At 51.0% G+C, this 18,194-nt stretch overlaps 1 protein-coding gene across 2 annotated transcripts in view; it reads right to left on the bottom strand.

Annotated features, from left to right (window-relative positions):
- Positions 1-400: 400 nt before the first annotated feature.
- Positions 401-18,194, bottom strand: part of UBE3B (ubiquitin protein ligase E3B) — a 62,597-nt gene continuing 44,803 nt past the window's right edge. For both annotated transcript variants that reach the window (XM_011936040.1, XM_011936049.1), the window contains exons 20-28: positions 16,376-16,552; positions 16,149-16,259; positions 13,247-13,384; positions 12,866-12,931; positions 10,973-11,031; positions 7,339-7,521; positions 6,754-6,865; positions 3,582-3,674; positions 401-2,528 (exon numbers count right to left, since the gene is read on the bottom strand). In XM_011936040.1, the coding sequence (XP_011791430.1) occupies positions 2,337-2,528; positions 3,582-3,674; positions 6,754-6,865; positions 7,339-7,521; positions 10,973-11,031; positions 12,866-12,931; positions 13,247-13,384; positions 16,149-16,259; positions 16,376-16,552 (1,131 nt within the window). In that variant the 3' untranslated portion in view covers positions 401-2,336. The remainder of the gene's footprint in view (positions 2,529-3,581; positions 3,675-6,753; positions 6,866-7,338; positions 7,522-10,972; positions 11,032-12,865; positions 12,932-13,246; positions 13,385-16,148; positions 16,260-16,375; positions 16,553-18,194) is intronic.

The following is an 18,194-nucleotide window of genomic DNA, read 5'->3' as shown; positions in this document are numbered from 1 at the left end:
AGATCACTTGATCCCATGAGTTCCAAACTGGCCTGGGTGACATGGCAAAACCCCATCTAAAAAAAAAGAAAAAAAAAAAAAAGAAGAAGATTACTGTGTAAAACATGGACTGCAAAGATATACACCCAACCCATAGTGACAGCTACCTCTGGGAAGTGGGTGCGAGGGACGGGCCCACAGAGGGTGCTCATCTGAAATGTGTTACTTCTTGAAACACAATTGGAAGCAAAAACAGGACAGACTGTCAACAACCGTGAACTCTGGCGGGGGAGGCAAGGACATGTGCTCTGCGCCCCTCCACATCTTAGCTCATTGTGGGGGCCTACATGCTCCCTAAGCCCAGGCACCAAGCGTGTACGGTTCAGGCACGTGCGGAATGAAATGCAGAACGTGGCCATCGTATGCTGAAGTACAAATTTAATAAAGCGTCTGATCACATCTCAATCCATAAGTTAGCTACAAAAACAAAAAATCCTACAACTTTTTAGAGCCATCAAGAGCCATCAAGGTGTCAGTGAACACCAGTTACAAAAGGAGATTCAGTGTTTCAGATAGTGCAATATTTCTAGCTGCTGAAAAGAATTAAATGAAATTACAAACTACCCCTCCTTGTCAAAAATCCACATGAAGTTGATATTGGTGCTTATAAATCACTCTCTCCCAGTCCCTCACTGGCTCCAACCTTCAGGTAATAAAAATCAGGATGGGATCCATCTTCCCTGTGCAGGCTGACAGTCTGGGGTCCCCGCATGTATGCACAAACCTGCCCAGCGTGCGCACACACGTTCAGAAGAAATCCTCAAAGGAACCGAGCGTTCGAAGAAAATGGTAAGTCCACAGAATCAGAGGTTACTAACACACCTGAAATAATATTAATACATTCCTGTCTTTAAATTCCTTGCCATGTTTCCATCAAAGTAGAGCACACACTGTTTTTCAGAAGCCCAGGGGCTCTGACCTGGGTGGGACACCAGGATGCAGCTGAAACTCTCTGAAGGACTGTGAAGACGAGTGGCCCCTGCTTTGCTGCCACCGTGACAGCTCTTGTTGGAAAATGTTTTGCGGCTTTGAGGAGAGCAGAGGAGGGACTGGGCCTTCCTGGCTTCGAATCTGGCATCAATCTTGGTGGTGCAGGTGCAGGAGCATGAGGTGGGAGAGGGTGGGTGGCTGTCAACACGGACCACAAACAGGGCCTCTGCCTCAGTTCCCTGGAGCTAGAGTAAAGTTCTTACAACAAAGGTAAATAATGAGGGCAGAGGAACACAATGAGTTGGAAGAGAAATGAAGTTAAAAAAAAAAGAAAACAAACCCAGAGGGTGTGAGCCTTTGTCAGTGCAACGGGCTTCTGGGTTCCCTGTGCTGAGGAAGGATGGGCAGCAAGACCCAAGTTTCTTGGGATTTTGCAGTCTCTGGAGTGAAGCCACCGCCCAGACAGGATGGGTACCTTAGGTTCGTGTTTGTTCTTCATTAGATAACCAGCGAGGCAAACAAGCAGGGTCAAAGGCAGCTGTCCTCCGCAGGACAAGCAGGCTATGCGTAACAGCCAGCACGTTCTGGATACCGGGCTGCTGCTAAGGGCCAATGTTTTTCTTCTCCCTAACCAGGATGCCAATGTGAATGCATAGGACGGGAACAGGTCCGGCAAGGCTCCCTGGCAGCTCAGCCCGCTGAGGATGCAGGAAGTGGGAGGGCCGTGCTGTGGAGTGCGTGGCTTCAAGGCAGGAACAGCGCCTTGGACTCACGGTGCTCCACAGCGTCCCTAGCAGGCGCCTGCGCCTCCCGGGGCAGCAGATGAGCCTGGTTGTCTGGGAAGTGGTGCTGTGGACGGCATGGAGGCAGAAACTTTGTTAGGTGCATAGAGGCTTGGCGAGGCCTTACCTGAGTAAGAGATTTCAGAAACGGAAGGAGAGGATCTCACGCGCAGTAGGCTTTGTACACTCAGACCCATGCTGCGAAAACCACTCTAGACTCTTGGAATTCCTGGGACTTGTTCATACACAGCTCACTGAGAGAGCTAAGGAAAGACAGACTCCCAGAAAGATCAAACTAGCTAAAAGAAGCCCCTCTGCCATCACCAGAAGAAGGGACCCGTGTCGGTGGAAATCTGGAGGTTTATTTTCTGCAGCCCTGTGCCTTGGGCATCACCTGGATATGCTGTGTAGTGCTGTTGTGGGCGTCTAAAGTTCTTGAGGCCACAAGGGAGTCTCATGGCTATAGAGAGGGTCTAGGGGCAACGTCACCTGGCATGTTGGTCACATTCCCAGGGGCCACACTGCCTCTGGGAACTGAAGGTCCTTGGCAGCCCAGGAGCCCTGGAGGCAGGGCCAGGGCAGGAGCTAGGAGAGTTCGAAGCCCGTGTTCATGCTGATGGCGTAGCGCAGCTTCTCGCGGAGGACGCTCTTCTTGCTGTAGTTGGGCAGCTTGAGCAGGTTGAAGCAGGTGGAGGAGGTGGGCAGGCGGCCGCCTGGCTCCCGCTTGCGGATGGTGAAGAAGCCCCGGAGGACGCTGCCCAGGGTGTCCCCGGTGTCCTGATGGCACACATCATGGCCTTGAATTGGGAAGGGCCTAGTTGGGGAGCCCAGGCAGATGCCAAGGCCAGGGAGTCCAGGGAGGGGGTCTGGCCAGTCCCTAGATGCTGGGCAGAGTGCAGGGCACTGCCCTGGCACCACTACCCGAGGTCAAGCCCCAGACTCAGGACGACTGGCTTCCAGAGAAGCAACCCCTGCTACCTGGGGCCTGCACAGAGAATTCCTGCATTAAGTAATGAGCTTTTGGAAATGGGGCCTTCCAGTTCACAGCTCATTATTGGTTAACCAATTGTCAAAGAGTAGAATGCTGTGAAAACTCTGTTAGGTGCCCAAACATTTCTGAATGCACTTCCTCTCTCCTCACCGGTGCTGTGGCCGGTGGCAGACCATGACTTGGGCCAACTTTCCCTTAAGCATGGAGGCCAAGGACTGTGTAGCTCCCTGTACAAGGTGGCATCAGGGGCTCAAACTGCATCACAAGAGGCAGCTTCACCCAGAGGCAGCCACTGGGTTTTTATGGGGAGTAGGACTCTCATTTGAGCACCCACAGTGGGCCAGGCTCGGGACACACAGAGCTTGGTAACCCTGATGGCATTCCTTCTCCTTAGGCCAGTGAGGAAATGAAGCAGCGTGCCTAGATGTGCAGAGTCTGCTGGGGTAGGAGTGGCATTCGAGCTTGCGCCTGTCCGCCTCCTGAGCCCACTCACCTTCTCCCATGCTGCCTCAGATCAGGAGCCCTGGTGAGGCCAGACGCCACTAAAAACAGCATGTACCCACCCCCACTCCAGGTACTCTTCCCTGAGGAAGGAAAGAGAAAGGGGCTGCCGAGAGAGGGCTGAGTCCGTGGGTAGTCTCTCTGGGGCTGGCTGGTTCTCCTGCCGTGAGAACTGTGGGGCCCTCCTCACTTGGCTCTGAGGGGTCCAGCTGCCTGCTTTGCTGAGATGTGGACTAGGTAAGGGCCCCACACGGTGGGCACAGCAGACAACCACCAAGAGGGAAGTCAAGGAACATTGCCCAAGGCCAGCTCTTCCCCATCCACCCCGTGGGGGGTACCTGATCGTCTGACACCTCCACACAGCGGATGGAGAAGGGAGGCTTGAGGTAGGCGAATCCCAGGAGTGGGGGCCTGGAGCAGCTGGTCACGAACTGCAACACAAAGCAGGGTTAGTGGGGACGGGGCAGGCTCCTGCTCTTCCAGGACGGGCCCTTGCAGCTGTGCAGCATGCATTTGCTCTGTCTGTTACCGTGCTGTAACTGCTGTCTAGCCAGCCGTATGGGGTGGCGGGGTGGATCTGGCCCAAAAACTGGCACATGCCGTACATCTCTCTCAAGCGTGCTGCTCTCGGGGACTAAGACACATGAAACCCATACCCAACAGAGGCGACTGGCCACTTCTGAGAGCATGTGTGACTGCAGAGTAGGAAGAGCACAAATGCCCAGCCAGGGCACTGGTGAGGTGTCCCCAGGAGGCAGGTCTCCTGTGGGATTGTTAGAGGAACAGAGAAGCGGCTGACACCCTCCCACAGAGAGATCACGTGACGACAGCATGGGAGACGGTAAGGGTGAGGTGGAGGCTGGTGGCACCTGCTGTGCGTGGTGTGAACAGAAGGAGCCAGGGAGACTCCCACTTGCTGGCCTTGCACTTGGCATCCTGTTGGCCCCTTAGTCATGCAGAGGAGATTGCACAGATGCAGTCACCTGAGCCCTAGGCCTGCTGAGTTTCAGAGTGGTCTATGTGCTGGGGCCCAGGGGATCCTTTGCAAGAGACTAATAACCTCGCAGCACACTGACAAAAATGAGGCCCCAGCCTCGCTGCAGAGCAGGCCGAGGTGCTAGCAGCCCAAGTGGGGCCTGTGGGCAGCCAGCCACGCTTCCCTGCTACCCCCTGGGAACTCCCAGCATTCTGCAAGTGGCAGCCCCTGCGTTATTCCCCTAAATGTGCTAGCTCATGCTTGGAGAGAGGCATCTGACCAGCCTGGAAATCTAAGTGATAAACTTGCACAGAAGTGTCCCAAGAAACCATTCACTTTAACTCAACCATAGCCAAGAATGTTCTCCCTTCTGTAGGGGATACAGGGGCTTGTCACTTACACCATCAAGCTGTCCTCCAAAACTCAGGGGCAAGTTGAGGGTTTGGGTCTTGTTATAAATGGTTGTGAGATTCCCGAGACCATCCAAAGACAGTTTATGTGTGTCAGGCATCAAAAGAAGTTTTAAAAAGAGTAGGCCGGGCGCAGTGGCTCAAGCCTGTAATCCCAGCACTTTGGGAGGCCGAGACGGGCGGATCACGAGGTCAGGAGATCGAGACCATCCTGGCTAACACGGTGAAACCCCGTCTCTACTAAAAATACAAAAAACTAGCCGGGCGAGGTGGCGGGCGCCTGTAGTCCCAGCTACTCCGGAGGCTGAGGCAGGAGAATGGTGTAAACCCGGGAGGCGGAGCTTGCAGTGAGCTGGGATCCGGCCACTGCACTCCAGCCTGGGAGACAGAGCGAGACTCCGTCTCAAAAAAAAAAAAAAAAAAAAGAGTATTAACAAGATCTATTCCTAGTCTAATATGTTTTATTTATTAAAAACCATAGCAGCATCAATGCAGGAAGCATTTTTGTGTTTCCACACTGTGCCAAGCATTCCCTGAATGCAACCTCATCCAATCACTCTACGGATGCTGTGTGTCGGGGCTGTGGTTAGTCCTGTTGTAAGAATGAGGGGACAGACACAGAAGTATCTGTACATCCCAATTTAGGCTGGCTCAGGTCTGCCCGCTACAAATTCAGGTGGGTCACAGGAGGGAGGAAGCTTCCCCGCTCCTGGGAGAGGGGAGGAACGGAGGACACAGGAAACCCCTGGATGACCTGCTTGCTTTACATTTAACAGAAGCGTGGTCGTGGTCACATCCACTCCTGGGCAGGGGTTACATTTATTCTGCTTGGCTCTGGAGCCTGTCTGCAGTTGCACAAAAAGGCAGGCACATGGTAAGAACTCTGGTGACAGGTTATCCAAAGACACAAACACACCTGTTTTGTGGGGCGGCACCTGCACAGTGATGAGACACTGGGTTCCTCTCTGTAGGAGGGGCCAGGGTGAGCCGTTTTATAGCTCGGCAGAAACTGCTTTGGCCATGAGGCCCTTCTGGGAAAACGGAACTGATTCTCCCAGAATCGACTTCTGGAATTCTGTCTGCCTGCCTGCCCTAAATCCCTGGGGACCTGTGGGGATGTGGGGCATCTATGTTATCTGCTGGACGGAATGAGGCCCTCTTCAACAGGAATAAACTCTCCTCAGAATGACCACCCAGGAGAGAGGAAACCAGCTGTCATTTTAATTGCCAGTGACACTGTCCAGGTTGCCTCAAAAGATGAGGCCACATGAGATTGTTCAAGCCCAAACCTCCAAAAGAAAACATTTCAAGGCATTAAATTTACCCCCAGAACATGGCAAGATGTTCACTGATATTCTGTCAAGGAGGAAGGCTGGTGGGGAAATGATAGGATCCCATTTTTAGAGAGATATACACACACATAACACATACACAGAGAAGTGTGTGTGCCATCCAGCATCCTAGAAAATACTTACATGCTGTCGATGTAAGAAAAAACAATGCAGTGGCATTAGGGGAGTATTCTGAACATTTACAACTTTTACAGACACCATTACAGGGGAACCAGTTAACGTCAGCCACTTTATTTGCAAAAATACATCTTGATATCAGCCTGAGCAATTGTGTGTGTTTTATTGGGACGCTGTGGGTGTATATGTGTGTCTTACGCTATTGAGAAAATGGGTATAGAGAGATAGTCCCCGGTGATAGGAGTGTAGAGAGTTGACAATTCTATACTAGAGGAACAGCAATTGTTTAAAATTTTGCTTATCTGTATTTTCCTAAGGTAAGGTTCCAAGCAGAGGGTCATTTACTTCTATAATGAAAGGAAATAAACAAAAAAGATGTTATCAAGGCCAGCATGGGCAAAGGGGAGGACAGAGTGCCGAGCACAACAAGCATGTCCACCTGTGCAGGGGGCCTGAGGCTCGGCCGTGCCCCTCAAGCCCCTCTCTGGTTACTGCTTGGCTTACCGGGAGGCCTGCCTGTGGGATAGGATGTGCTACCCATCTGAGGTCCTCCTGATTAATTTCATTTTCTCCAGCGTAAATTATTACATCAACTGGCCTGACCTTCCAGGTTTATGAGAATACATGCATGCATCATAGGCAATAAATAAAATACCTTCAGAAACATAGCTCTCTCATCCGGCGTGAAGTCGGAGGCCAGAATATCCCAGAGCCAGATGATGACTCTGTGACTTCCGTGGAAACCACCATAGTAGACTGTGTGCTTCCTGAAACCAATACAGACCTGGGCTCAGCAACGTGCTAAGGTGGGCACTTACAGACAGGCAGGCAGGTCATGCAGACAGCTGGCACGGTCCACTCTGGCAGGCGTGGGGAACACTACTAACTTCTCTTAAAGCCAGAAGTTCATGCCTCAATAACTCCATCTCCCTGGGAAGCTAAAAGGGTGGGGAATTTGAGAGCTGGCCCTGCTGTTCCTAAGCAGAGGCCAACCCCAGATCCTCTGACCCCATCTCCTAGAGCTTCAGAGAATCCCCAGTCCTCAGGCCTGCTTCCACTTAATCTCTAGGTAAACAAAGGGTCAAGCTTTTAATCCAAAACAGTTCAGCCAGTCCAGGGAGGAGGAGGAGGAGATCTGGAGACAGGCTCCTGAAACAGCCTTCTAAAAGGAACCCAGTGAGGGAGCAGCTAGCTTTCTGGGAGGCCTAGGAATTTCACCCTCCCCCTACCCGCCTCTTACTTTAAATCTTCCAGATCAATCTCAGCATTGTCGCCAGAGATGAGACGCTGCAGTTCAGGAGCTGAGAACATTCGGATCCACTCGGGTTTGATAATGGAACGGAATCCGCTAATGAGGGCAGCTGTCTGGTTTTTTATTTGAGTGTGCATTCGAAAATGTGCCATCAGATGGATGTAGCTAATTCTGTTGCCAACAAGGAAGAGAAAACAATGACAATTAACAGGACGGGGCAGGCTGTCACCAACGGGCTGAAAGATGAGTCTAGTCTTTTCTGAACCATTTTACAAAAAACACAAATAGTACCAGAGTGTTTCATCAGAACAATGACAATGGCGACAATGATGACAGCACTCATGAACTGCACACCATGCGCCACTGTGAACGCATCAAGCCTTCGAGGGCACTGCATCATTCACTCTGCCCCAAAACCCACAGGTCACACCTCAAGTCCCCACTGTGTCGGGAATCACAAGGAGACATTCCCCAGGTAAGAAGAGGGCCCTTCTTAGAACAAAGGGTGCTTTTGGTACTTTCATTTAATCTCATTCTTCTGGACATAAATCAAGTAAGTTACCATTCAGTCCTCTAATAAGTTTTAAAATAAAAAATTGTTTCATGTCATAACTTGAATCAAAACCTTGCTAATCCGGACCAACAGTCTAATGCTACAGCAAGGCGAAACTGTAGATGCTTTAAACACACAGCTGGGCCAGGAGTGGACTCAACTGGGAAGTCAGAGCAACTTACAATGGTTCCAAGTAGAGGGTCTCTGGGTCTGCTTTGGTGAACACAGTGCCCTCCACTACAACTGCATAGAGCACAGAATCCTCTCAACAGGTTACATACATTCCAACAGGCTTGCTAGCATTGTTAATTTCTTTTTTCTTTTTATTTATTTATTTTTTGAGATGGAGTCTCATTCTGTCACCCAAGCTGGAGTGCAGTGGTGCCATCTCGGCTCACTGCAATCTCCGCCTCCTGGGTTCAAGCGATTCTCCTGCCTCAGCCTCCCAAGTAGCTGGGACTACAGGCACCCACCACCACACCCGGTTAATTTTTTTGTATTTCTAGTAGAGATGGGATTCACCATGTTGGACCAGATTGGTTTCCAACTCCTGACCTTAGGTGATCTGCCCGCCTCGGCTTCCCAAAGTGCTGGGATTATAGGCATAAGCCAACATGCCTGGACTTTTCTTTTTCTTTTTTTTTTTTGAGACGGAGTTTCATTCTTGTCGCTCAGGCTGGAGTGCAATGGCACGATCTCGGCTCACTGCAACCTCTGCCTCCTGGGTTCAAGTGATTTTCCTGCCTCAGTCTCCTGAGCTGACAGTACAGTGCCCGCCACCATGCCCAGCTAATTTTTGTATTTTTAGTGGAGACGGGGTTTCATCATGTTGGCCAGGCTGGTCTCCAACTCCTGACCTCAGGTGATCCACCTGCCTTGGCCTCCCAAAGTGCTGGGATTACAGGTGTGAGCCACTGCACCCTGCCTTGCATCACTGATTTCCTAGCAAAGAACTTGAGCCCGGCCCAGGTACGACTCTCACCAATTCCAAATTAGTACAGTCCAAATAAATGTTTTACAATGCTAAAGCTTTAGTGATCTTGAAAATATCCCTATTAAAAAAATTTTTCCAGCAGCAAACCTGTACATTAATACATTCAAATATGATTTTCCTATCATTGCTCCTCCTTCCAGGTATTCTGTGAAGCAGGTGACGAGTACTGCTCCACTTTACTGAGAAAGGGGGAGGAGAAGAAAGGGGGTGAGAAGGAAGGAAGGAGAGAAGGAGGTAGGAGAGACGAGAGGATGGGAAACATCCAACACTCATAAAGTGCAAGATCAAGTATCCCCCTAAAGAGGGAGAAACTGGCACTGCCAGGCCTTTTGAGTTAGTATGCAGAACTGAGTATCCTTGCCCTGACCTGAGGCTTTATGCTATAAATCTGTGAAACAAGTTTCCACACAGGAGGTTTCCCGGCAGGACAGGACTTTCCCTCCAGCACAGCCTGCCCCCACCTACCTCCTCTGGGCGCTCTACCTAGCAGCCAGTGTCTATGTGGGAAGAGTGAGTGACTGCCTACCGTCACCACCAAGCTGCAACACCTGGCAACGCATGGCCTCTTGGGGGGTTGGCAGGATCCCTGTGACACGTCACCCATCTGAGGATGGTAATCATCACTGCTGTCATTTAAGCCCTCCTCTGAGCCTGACACCCAGGAAGGTATTTTATATACATTGCCCTATGAGCACCCCCCTAAAGGAATGGCTACAGGTTACACGGCAGGCAGGGGCAGGACTCACCCTTGCTCTCTCTGGCCCTGGCTGGGCTCTCTCTACTCTCCCAGGCAGTCCCTCCCAACCTGCACTTTGTTCCTTCTAAGTTTTCAAACTAATGCCCTGTGGTCAAGGAGCAAGGTCGGTGTATTTCAATCATTATGAAAACAGGGTCTGTTCTCCTGACGCTTCTGACAGTCTAAATAAAAAACTCTCAAGCTTGCAGACTGACCGAACCACCTGATCCAAGAGGAACACGACGCTTGGGAACACTGGACTGTGACGTGCATCTGATTCAAATGACTCACCAGGTGGGCCTGAGCCCTCACTTGTCACTAAAGAGACTGATGCTCCAATTAATAGTTCAAAAGCTCACCTGAGCCTGGTGGCGGGAGACTGATAAATTGACAAAGGGGCCAATGTCTGCTTCTCATGCCAGGCTCTGCTGTTTAAATTAGGTGACAATAGGGCCGGGTGGAGACCATGCACTGAGAGTTTTTTGCTTCTAGGGACCAAATAGGATGACATTTATGATAGATTCTGCAGAGCCCTTTATCTGTGAGGATAGTTGCTGGGCCTCAGAGTCTCTCCCATTCCCATGTCTAAGGACCTCCGTCTGCGGCATTTGAATTCACCACTGTGTCTTCTCAAGAACACTGTTTTATACAATTGCTACGTGCTATCATCCAAAATGATCTGCCCCTCCTCGCCAAGGTGTCTTTCTACCTCTATGCTCTCTGGGTTCAGGACAGTGTGCTGAATGGCTCAGAATCCATCTGTCTGCATCTAGGGCCGTTACTAAACTCCTAAGAACACTGTGGCCTGGGTGCCTCTGACCTTAGAAGTGCTCCTGCAAAAAATAAATGGTCAATTCTTATTTTGCAAATCAATATATATATTTCTTTGAGACAGAGTCTCACTCTGTCGCCCAGGCTGGAATGCACTAGTGCGATCTTGGCTCACTGCAATCTCCACCTTCCAAGTTCAAACGATTCTCCTGCCTCAACCTCCTGAGTTGCTGGGATTACAGGCACACGCCACCACACCCAGCTAATTTCTGTATTTTTAGTAGAGACAGGGTTTCACCATGTTGATCAGGCTGGTCTCGAACTCTTGACCTCATAATCTGCCCACGTCAGCCTACCAAAGTGCTGGAATTATAGGCGTGAGCCACTCCACCCAGCTGCAAATTGAATTTAATATAATTCTGGCCTATGAACTGTAACCGGTAAATTCCATTATATTTACGGCCTCTTTCTACTTCAATCTATCTTAATAAATTCTCAACATAAGCCCAGAGAGCCAGAATGAAGTCTTTTCAAGTGGTGACCTTAAAAATCTAATTGCTATACTCACTTATTTTCATTTGTAACAGGAATGGTCTTCCCTCCAGGAATCAGTTCATGGCAAACAAGCTGGGGGAGAAGATGGGAGTAATTACTAGGGAGGACTCTAATGGGGAAATAAAGCTTCCCGGAGATGAGAGGGCCCGGTGCAAACATCCATGATAATGATGGAATTAAGATGGCACATGCTTGGGAACCATCCTTTCTCATAAAAAGTCAAGGCTGAAATATCAACAAGCAGACCCTGCATGATCGATATGAAAGGTTTTTTTTCTCACCCAATCCTTGTTCAAACATTTGTATTAAGACTTCGGGATGTCATGGAGGGGAATGTGTTGGCATTTCGGAGCAGAGCAGGATGGTTAAATAAACACTGGTACATCCATACCCTGGAATACCGTGCAGGTACTAAACAATATGATGAAAATGTGCATTTACTAAAAAGGTGAAAAAAGGCCACTGATGTAACAACATGCACAGAATGGCGTCATTTCTGGAAAGAGACAGACTCTGGAAAAAGTCTCAAAGGACGCAGGTAACACACTACCACGGGCAGGCTGTGGGCACTGGCATTACAGGCAGCTTGCATTTCCATCTTTTGCTCATATTAGAGCTAAATTTTTTTGTTGGAAGTTTCATTATCTTTAACATTGGGAGAGAAAGTTATGTTAGGAGGAAGCCTCAACATCTGATTATAGATTTATTTTAAACTCTAAAATCAACTGCTTCTTTCAACTTCAGAAACACTTCTGTGCATCACCTAAAAATCAAAGGACATATCATTTGAAGCCAATCTTAATAGCAATTCTGTGAAGATTCTAGAACCTACAGATCCAGAAAGGAACAAATGATCCCAGTCCCACTGCTGTCAACATCTCGAGTGGCACTGTGGGCTTTAAAGCTGAAAGGGCCCTTAAGAATCAGCCAGCCTGAGGTTTCCCAATTCCAGGAATACCCTGCCTGTGAACTATTCTGTAGAGAACGATCCTGTGAGACAGCATTCTTTCCTTCCTTCAAAGAAGAGTTCTGGGTCTGAGGAGTTAGCGAAGCTTGAGGTTAACTCAGCTCCACTTTGGTTTCCTCCTCACAGGCTGCTCTGAGCCTTCACATGCCACATGTCAGCCTCCCCAGGGGCCTTTCAGGAGGACAGGCCACGCAGGGCTCCCAGCGGTGCGTATACAGACTTGGCCCATCCAGGACTCCCATCTGGCAAATGGATATGGAAAGTGTGGCTCAGGGAGACTGGGGGTTCTCTCTGAGGTGTCCAAGCACGAGTCTAAGAATTCGGCTCTGCATTAAGAAGCTCATGGCGCCGTTTCTGCCAAGCGGCCCTTGGACATGCACTCCCAGAGCCTCATGCAGGGACCTCCATCAGGACACAATCAGAGGGGGTGGAGGCCGCTACAGAGAAAGCCAGAAGGAAACGTGGGCGGAGACCACGGGTCTCTGCTCCCTGCTCTGCTCTGCATGCCAAGCCATGAACATGCACAGGCTTCAGAGTCCAGGGTCTCTGCTCCCTGCTCTGCTCTGCATGCCAAGCCATGAACATGCACAGGCTTCTGCATGAGGCACTTCTCGGGTGGCATCTTCCCCTTCTCTAAGACATAATCCTCCATTTGTAACAGCTAATCCTCACCATGGTAACGAAAAGCCATGTTACAAATGGGGAATTACCCTAAAATGCGATATAAGAAAGCAGGGTCTCCTCGGGAAGCTTCAAAGGCCAGGTCAACTGGAAGGAAAGGAGGGGGCCCTCTCTCCTGGCAAGATGGGAGGAGGATGGGCGAGGGACCAGACAGAGCCTCAGTTTGGGGCTCTTTCTGAGGAAAACACAAACAACACGGCAGGTCTGAGAAACCCGTGGGGGCAGTGGAAAAGGAGCTCAGCCAGAGGGCGGACCTACCTGACCCATGACGTCCTCGTCGTAAGACAGTGTCAGGCCCAGGTCAGCGATGTCCCCGTCATAGCGCTAACGTAACAGAGAAGGGGAAAGTGTTGGGGCCGCGGAACACTACGTGCTTAGAGGTTTAACCCTCCCCTGAGGTGTTACTTTGCTGCTGTGAACACCCATGGCTGAACAGCCTGACGCAAAGAAGGTCATTGGTGACTTTGAGGCAGGAGGTTGTGAGGATCAGCCCTGAGTGGGACTGCCCACAGGGGGACGTGGGGGGCCTGCAGCAGCTACAGTGACAGCAAAAAGAGACAGGCATCTCCTTCTGGGACTCTGCAAAGCTGTGAGTTCACACCAGTGCTTGGCTTAGCTCACCCACCATTCCACACTCACCTTGATGGAGGTGAGGTTTTTATAGAACTCGGAGTCCAGAGAAGGCAGTTCATCCACTGAGCTATAGAAGACGCTGTGGTGGTGCCCGAGCAGCTGGCTCAGGAAGAAGGATGCGAATGGCACGTCCACCACAATTCCCTGGGAGAGCAGAGAAGCAGAGCTGTCGATCGGCCAGGATTCTGATGCAGTGTTTGGATCGGGGTGGCTCAGGGTGCAGACATGGCCCAAGGGTGCCATCGGCATTTCCAGGCCCCTCCTAAGTTTCCAATCTGGAGAGCAGTATCTCCCCATCCTCTACCAAATACAACTGAGTGCCTCCTGGGGACATGACAGCGCAAGTGGTCAGGACACAGGGTGTGGAGCTACAGTGCTCAGGGATTAAATCCTAGCTGGGTTGCTGCCAGGCCAGGGCCCTCAGCTGTCTCACCTGTCCGTGGGGAGCAGCACCAGCCTCTCAGGTAAGAGGATGGAGCGGGCACAGTACCAGGCCCCCAAGCTCTCAGAGCAGCCATGGCATGGGCAGGGGCCCGAGGAGCAGAGGAGAAGCTCTCCCCCAAAGGCAGGGTTGGGGAGCTTCCAGGAGGAAAAGCCAGCTAAGCGAGGCATAAAGTAGCCAGCCAGGCGCTGGTACGAGGCCCCAGGAGTGCTCCAGGGATGGAGGGCACGTAAGCAATGGAAGCTATGTCCAAAGAGGATGCAAGGTCAGGTCAGGCAGGGCCCATAAGCCTCACTGCAGGCTGGATTCTGTCCAGAGGGCTCTGAGCAGAGACGGGACAGAGCTGCACTTTTATGCGGGGAATGGGCTGGTGAGAGGAAGACAGGAGGCAGAGACACAGCCAGACGGCTGTGGCATGCTGCCAGGGGAAAACGCCGACAGACTGTGCCAGGGTAGCGGCAGGAGGGTGGTGAGAGACATGTGGACTAGAGAGGCTGAGAGGGGACAGTCACTCGGACTTGACGACGCCTGTCAGAGGACCGTGAGGGGTAAATGAGTTAATCCATGCCACTCCTCATGGAGGGCCTAGCAGGTCCCATCTTCTCTCGTCAATTGCAATTACTGTGGGAGGTGAGGGAGGGAAAGGACACAGAGGCGAGGCCTGGGAAACGAGATGACATTCAGAAAAGCCAGGAGGCCGTGCTTTCCAGGTGGCTTAGGCTCTTCTGAGTGTCATCACAGCAACGCGTTTAAAGGAAAACTCATGCCACGTGCTCGGGTGAGTCCTAATGGGATCTTTAACTTTCTCAGTGGCAATCAACTGAGAAATTGTCTCCATTATGCAGATGAGGAAACAGAGACACAGAGAATGGGCCCAGGACCCAAATCACTGGAGGGCACAAGGAAGACTGGACGGTGTTTGGGCAGGGGCTCAGATGGGCCACCTGATTCCATCATGGCCAGGGACTGAGGCCTGTGCACACAGGCTGTTTGCAAACAGAGAGAGAACAATGGATTATTCGAGAGTGAAAGGAGTTTGGCCCTGAGACCTCCCTCTCAGCTTGGCCAGCTGCTGGCTCTTTCTGTTTGGAAAGCATCTGGCTTCTCCAGGTTCCTGGGGCATGCGAAGAGTGCTGCCCAGGTGGCTCACTTCCTCCGTACTTGGGCCAGAAGCTCAGCAGAGCCTGAGACCCAGGAAAGGTCCCTGCAGCTCTGGAGCCCGCTGCAAAGGCCACACAGACTAGCTGGGCTTGTGCTGCAGCTTTCCTTCCTCCTGAGAAGCAGGACTCTTCCCAGGAACAGGTGGTGACTTCCCACTCAGGGTGGTCCCACCTCGGCTTTCAATGGACAGGGAGCAGGAGCTGTGTGGACCACGACGTCGCCCTGACCCCATGAGGCCACAGAGTGGAAACCCAGACTCACTTCCTCTTAGTAAGGTGAGGATGACTGCTCCAATCCACCTGGGGTGAGCAGCTGCTGGGCACTGTGAGAGGCCCTCCTCACTTACCATCAACGGCAACTCAGGAACGTGGTTTTTCTTATCTCCACTTTACTGATGAGAGAACGGGGCTTAAAAACTAAAGGAACTCGAAGGCACACGGTCACACGGCTGACTAGGAACAGCTGGTCCTGACCTGTTGCCATGGCTGGGAAACACTTAATCAAACAGCACAAGATTTTGTTTTTTCTTTTTTTGAGACGGAGTCTCGCTCTGTCGCCCAGGCTGGAGTGCAGTGGCGCGATCTCGGCTCACTGCAAGCTCCGCCTCCCAGGTTTACGCCATTCTCCTGCCTCAGCCTCCCGAGTAGCTGGGACTACAGGCGCCCGCCACCTCGCCCGGCTAGTTTTTTTGTATTTTTTAGTAAAGACGGGGTTTCACTGTGTTAGCCAGGATGGTCTCGATCTCCTGCCCTCGTGATCCGCCCGTCTCGGCCTCCCAAAGTGTTGGGATTACAGGCTTGAGCCACCGCGCCCGGCCAGCACAAGATTTTAAAACTATCAAACTCCACAAAATGCTGCCCTCCTACAATGGGGACCCAGCCTCCGTGTGGCCATCTGGCTCTGCACACCACTCCTCACGCCTCAGGAAAGAAGAGGGCGGGCTTAGGACTTGGGCTGGCCTGGCCTGGGTTCAAATTCCGCCTCTACCCCGGCTTGGGTTCAAATTCCACCTCTACTATTTAACTAGCAACGAGACTCTGGACAGGTGACTCCTCAAAGCTTCAGGTCTCCCATCTTTAAATAGCCAGGACAGCAGCAGCCCTGTCACAGGGCTGTCGATGGGATGAGATGGCACAGGCAAAGTGCCCAGCACTGGTGTACAACACACCTTGGTTCCTGCCCCGTCCTCGCTTGTACCCTAGTGACAGTTTATATGGCCAAGCCTGATCACATATGTGTATATGAGGAAGCCCACGATACCGCTAACATTTTATTTTACATTTCTCTGTTTCTTAACATTCCTACCTCATACACAGCCTTCCCCAGCATCTTCCCCACAAACTCGAAGAGCTGCAGGTAATTCTCGTGGATATAGGATGTGGGTGAGGGGTACAGCCTCTCATCCCCACTGGTTGTCTGCAAGGCAAAAAGACAGGGAGAGGCAGAGGTCAAGTGCCTTGCAAGGAGCAAGTTCAGCTCTTCGCTTCTTGAATCTGGCTGCTGTCAACCCTGCTGTCCCTCCCCTTAAATACCTTGAACAGATTGAGTGCCGGGTCAAACACTCTCTTGATGATCTCTTCCAAGAACTCCTTAAAAACACCGTCTTGATCAATCCCTGCTTCGTCCACCCCGAGGTCATTGACAAACTTCACACGGATGACTCCCTTCATGGCGTGCTGGGAGAGCTGCCGAAGCTGCTCATAGCCATCCTGCCAAGAGCAGAATTACAGCCCAATAGGAAGCCCAGAGACTTCTGCACAATTCGGGGTTCCCTCTCCTCTGTGCGAAGCTCTCCCAGCATCATTACCAAATGTGCAAATTATGACACATGGGTGCATGACAGGAGCCATTCTCACCCGGTTTTTAATGAGCGCTGATTAAAAGGAGAGATTCATTTGGGGATGTGATGGTATTGCTCCTTGGCAAGGGGAGACTGACCTCAAGGGGACAGAGAAGTGAGATGGGGAAATTAGACAAAATGAGTCATGACAAGCTCCCGGCCATCAGACAAAGGATGAAAGAAACCGGGACAAGACGCATTTCTCTCTTTCTCAATGCTAAGAGTACCTTTAGCTCATGGCAAAAAAAAAAAAAAAAAAAAAAAAGGTAAAAAGAAAAAAAATCAAACCTACAGAACACTATAAAATGAAAAGAATTACCCATCAACCCTCATCTCCTGCTGCCTTCCCAATCATGAAGAGCCTGCAAGTCATGCTGAGGAATTTAGGGGGCATGCTGAGGGGGCATGCTGAGGAATTTAGGGGGCATCCTGAGGGTGATGGGAGCCGCAGAAGGTTTTAGGCAAAGAGTAACAGGGCTGACTTTCTGTCAGATCTTTCTATTGGCAGCAGAGCAGGTGGATGGCAGGGACCAAGGCAGGGAGCAGAGACCAAGACGTGGGGATGGTGCTGGGCCTGGACTTTTGGCTGGTGGTCAGCTCTCTTAGGACACAGCCATTCAGCACATCTTCTCTATTCAGACCTCAACATGCACAGCCCCAGAACCACCACTTCGGAGTTCTCCTACTAAATCATCTGTTTAGTTTGTCTCTTGATTTTAATCTGTTGAGGCCTTCCTGGCTTCTGGTTTCATCATGTAATGCATTCCTAGTACTTGGGGTGCTGAGGTTTTATTTCAGAGCAGTGACTATAAAAACAGTGCTGAACAGCACAGGGCCCAGGGAAGAGTCTGTTGGCTCCACTTGAGAGGCCCCATCACCAGGTGAAACTGACGTCTTCAGATGCTGTGACGGGGAACAAGTGACCAATCAACCCTGCTGTCCTGTGAAGGCCACGCCACACTTCTCCCTTTCAGCTACAACTGGAACCCTGTCACATGTTGTGCAGAGGTCAGACAGACCATCTCCATAGCATCCACTCAGCTGCTGTCTGGTCCCCTCATCACAAAGTAAACGAGCAGTACGCCAGTACGGCGAGACCTGTTTTGGGGAACCCTTGCTGCCTTCCTGCCACGCTCACTCAGTGATCCCCAAAGGACTACCCTATGGTGCCCCTGAGTCTTATTCAGGGGTCAGGCTCCACAAAGTTAGTGGGCAAGGGAAAAATTACCTCTCAAGACCCCTAAGTCACCTGTGGGAACAGGAACACAGTTTTGTGGAGGCAAACCTGAGAAGGACTTTTTATGTACATAAAGTTTGAGAATCATGAAGTTAGATGACAAAAGGGAGAAACAGGAAGTCACTAGGTAGCTGTAACAGCATTTAAGCCATTCTGCCTAAATTTAAGATAATTATCTTGGGCCGGGCGCGGTGGCTCAAGCCTGTAATCCCAGCACTTTGGGAGGCCGAGACAGGCGGATCACGAGGTCAGGAGATCGAGACCATCCTGGCTA

This window comes from Colobus angolensis, unplaced genomic scaffold (assembly GCF_000951035.1).
Source record: "Colobus angolensis palliatus isolate OR3802 unplaced genomic scaffold, Cang.pa_1.0 Scaffold10, whole genome shotgun sequence".
Classification (NCBI taxonomy): domain Eukaryota; kingdom Metazoa; phylum Chordata; class Mammalia; order Primates; family Cercopithecidae; genus Colobus; species Colobus angolensis.
Note: the sequence above shows the minus strand (reverse complement) of the source record. Positions and strands in the feature narration are given on the sequence as shown.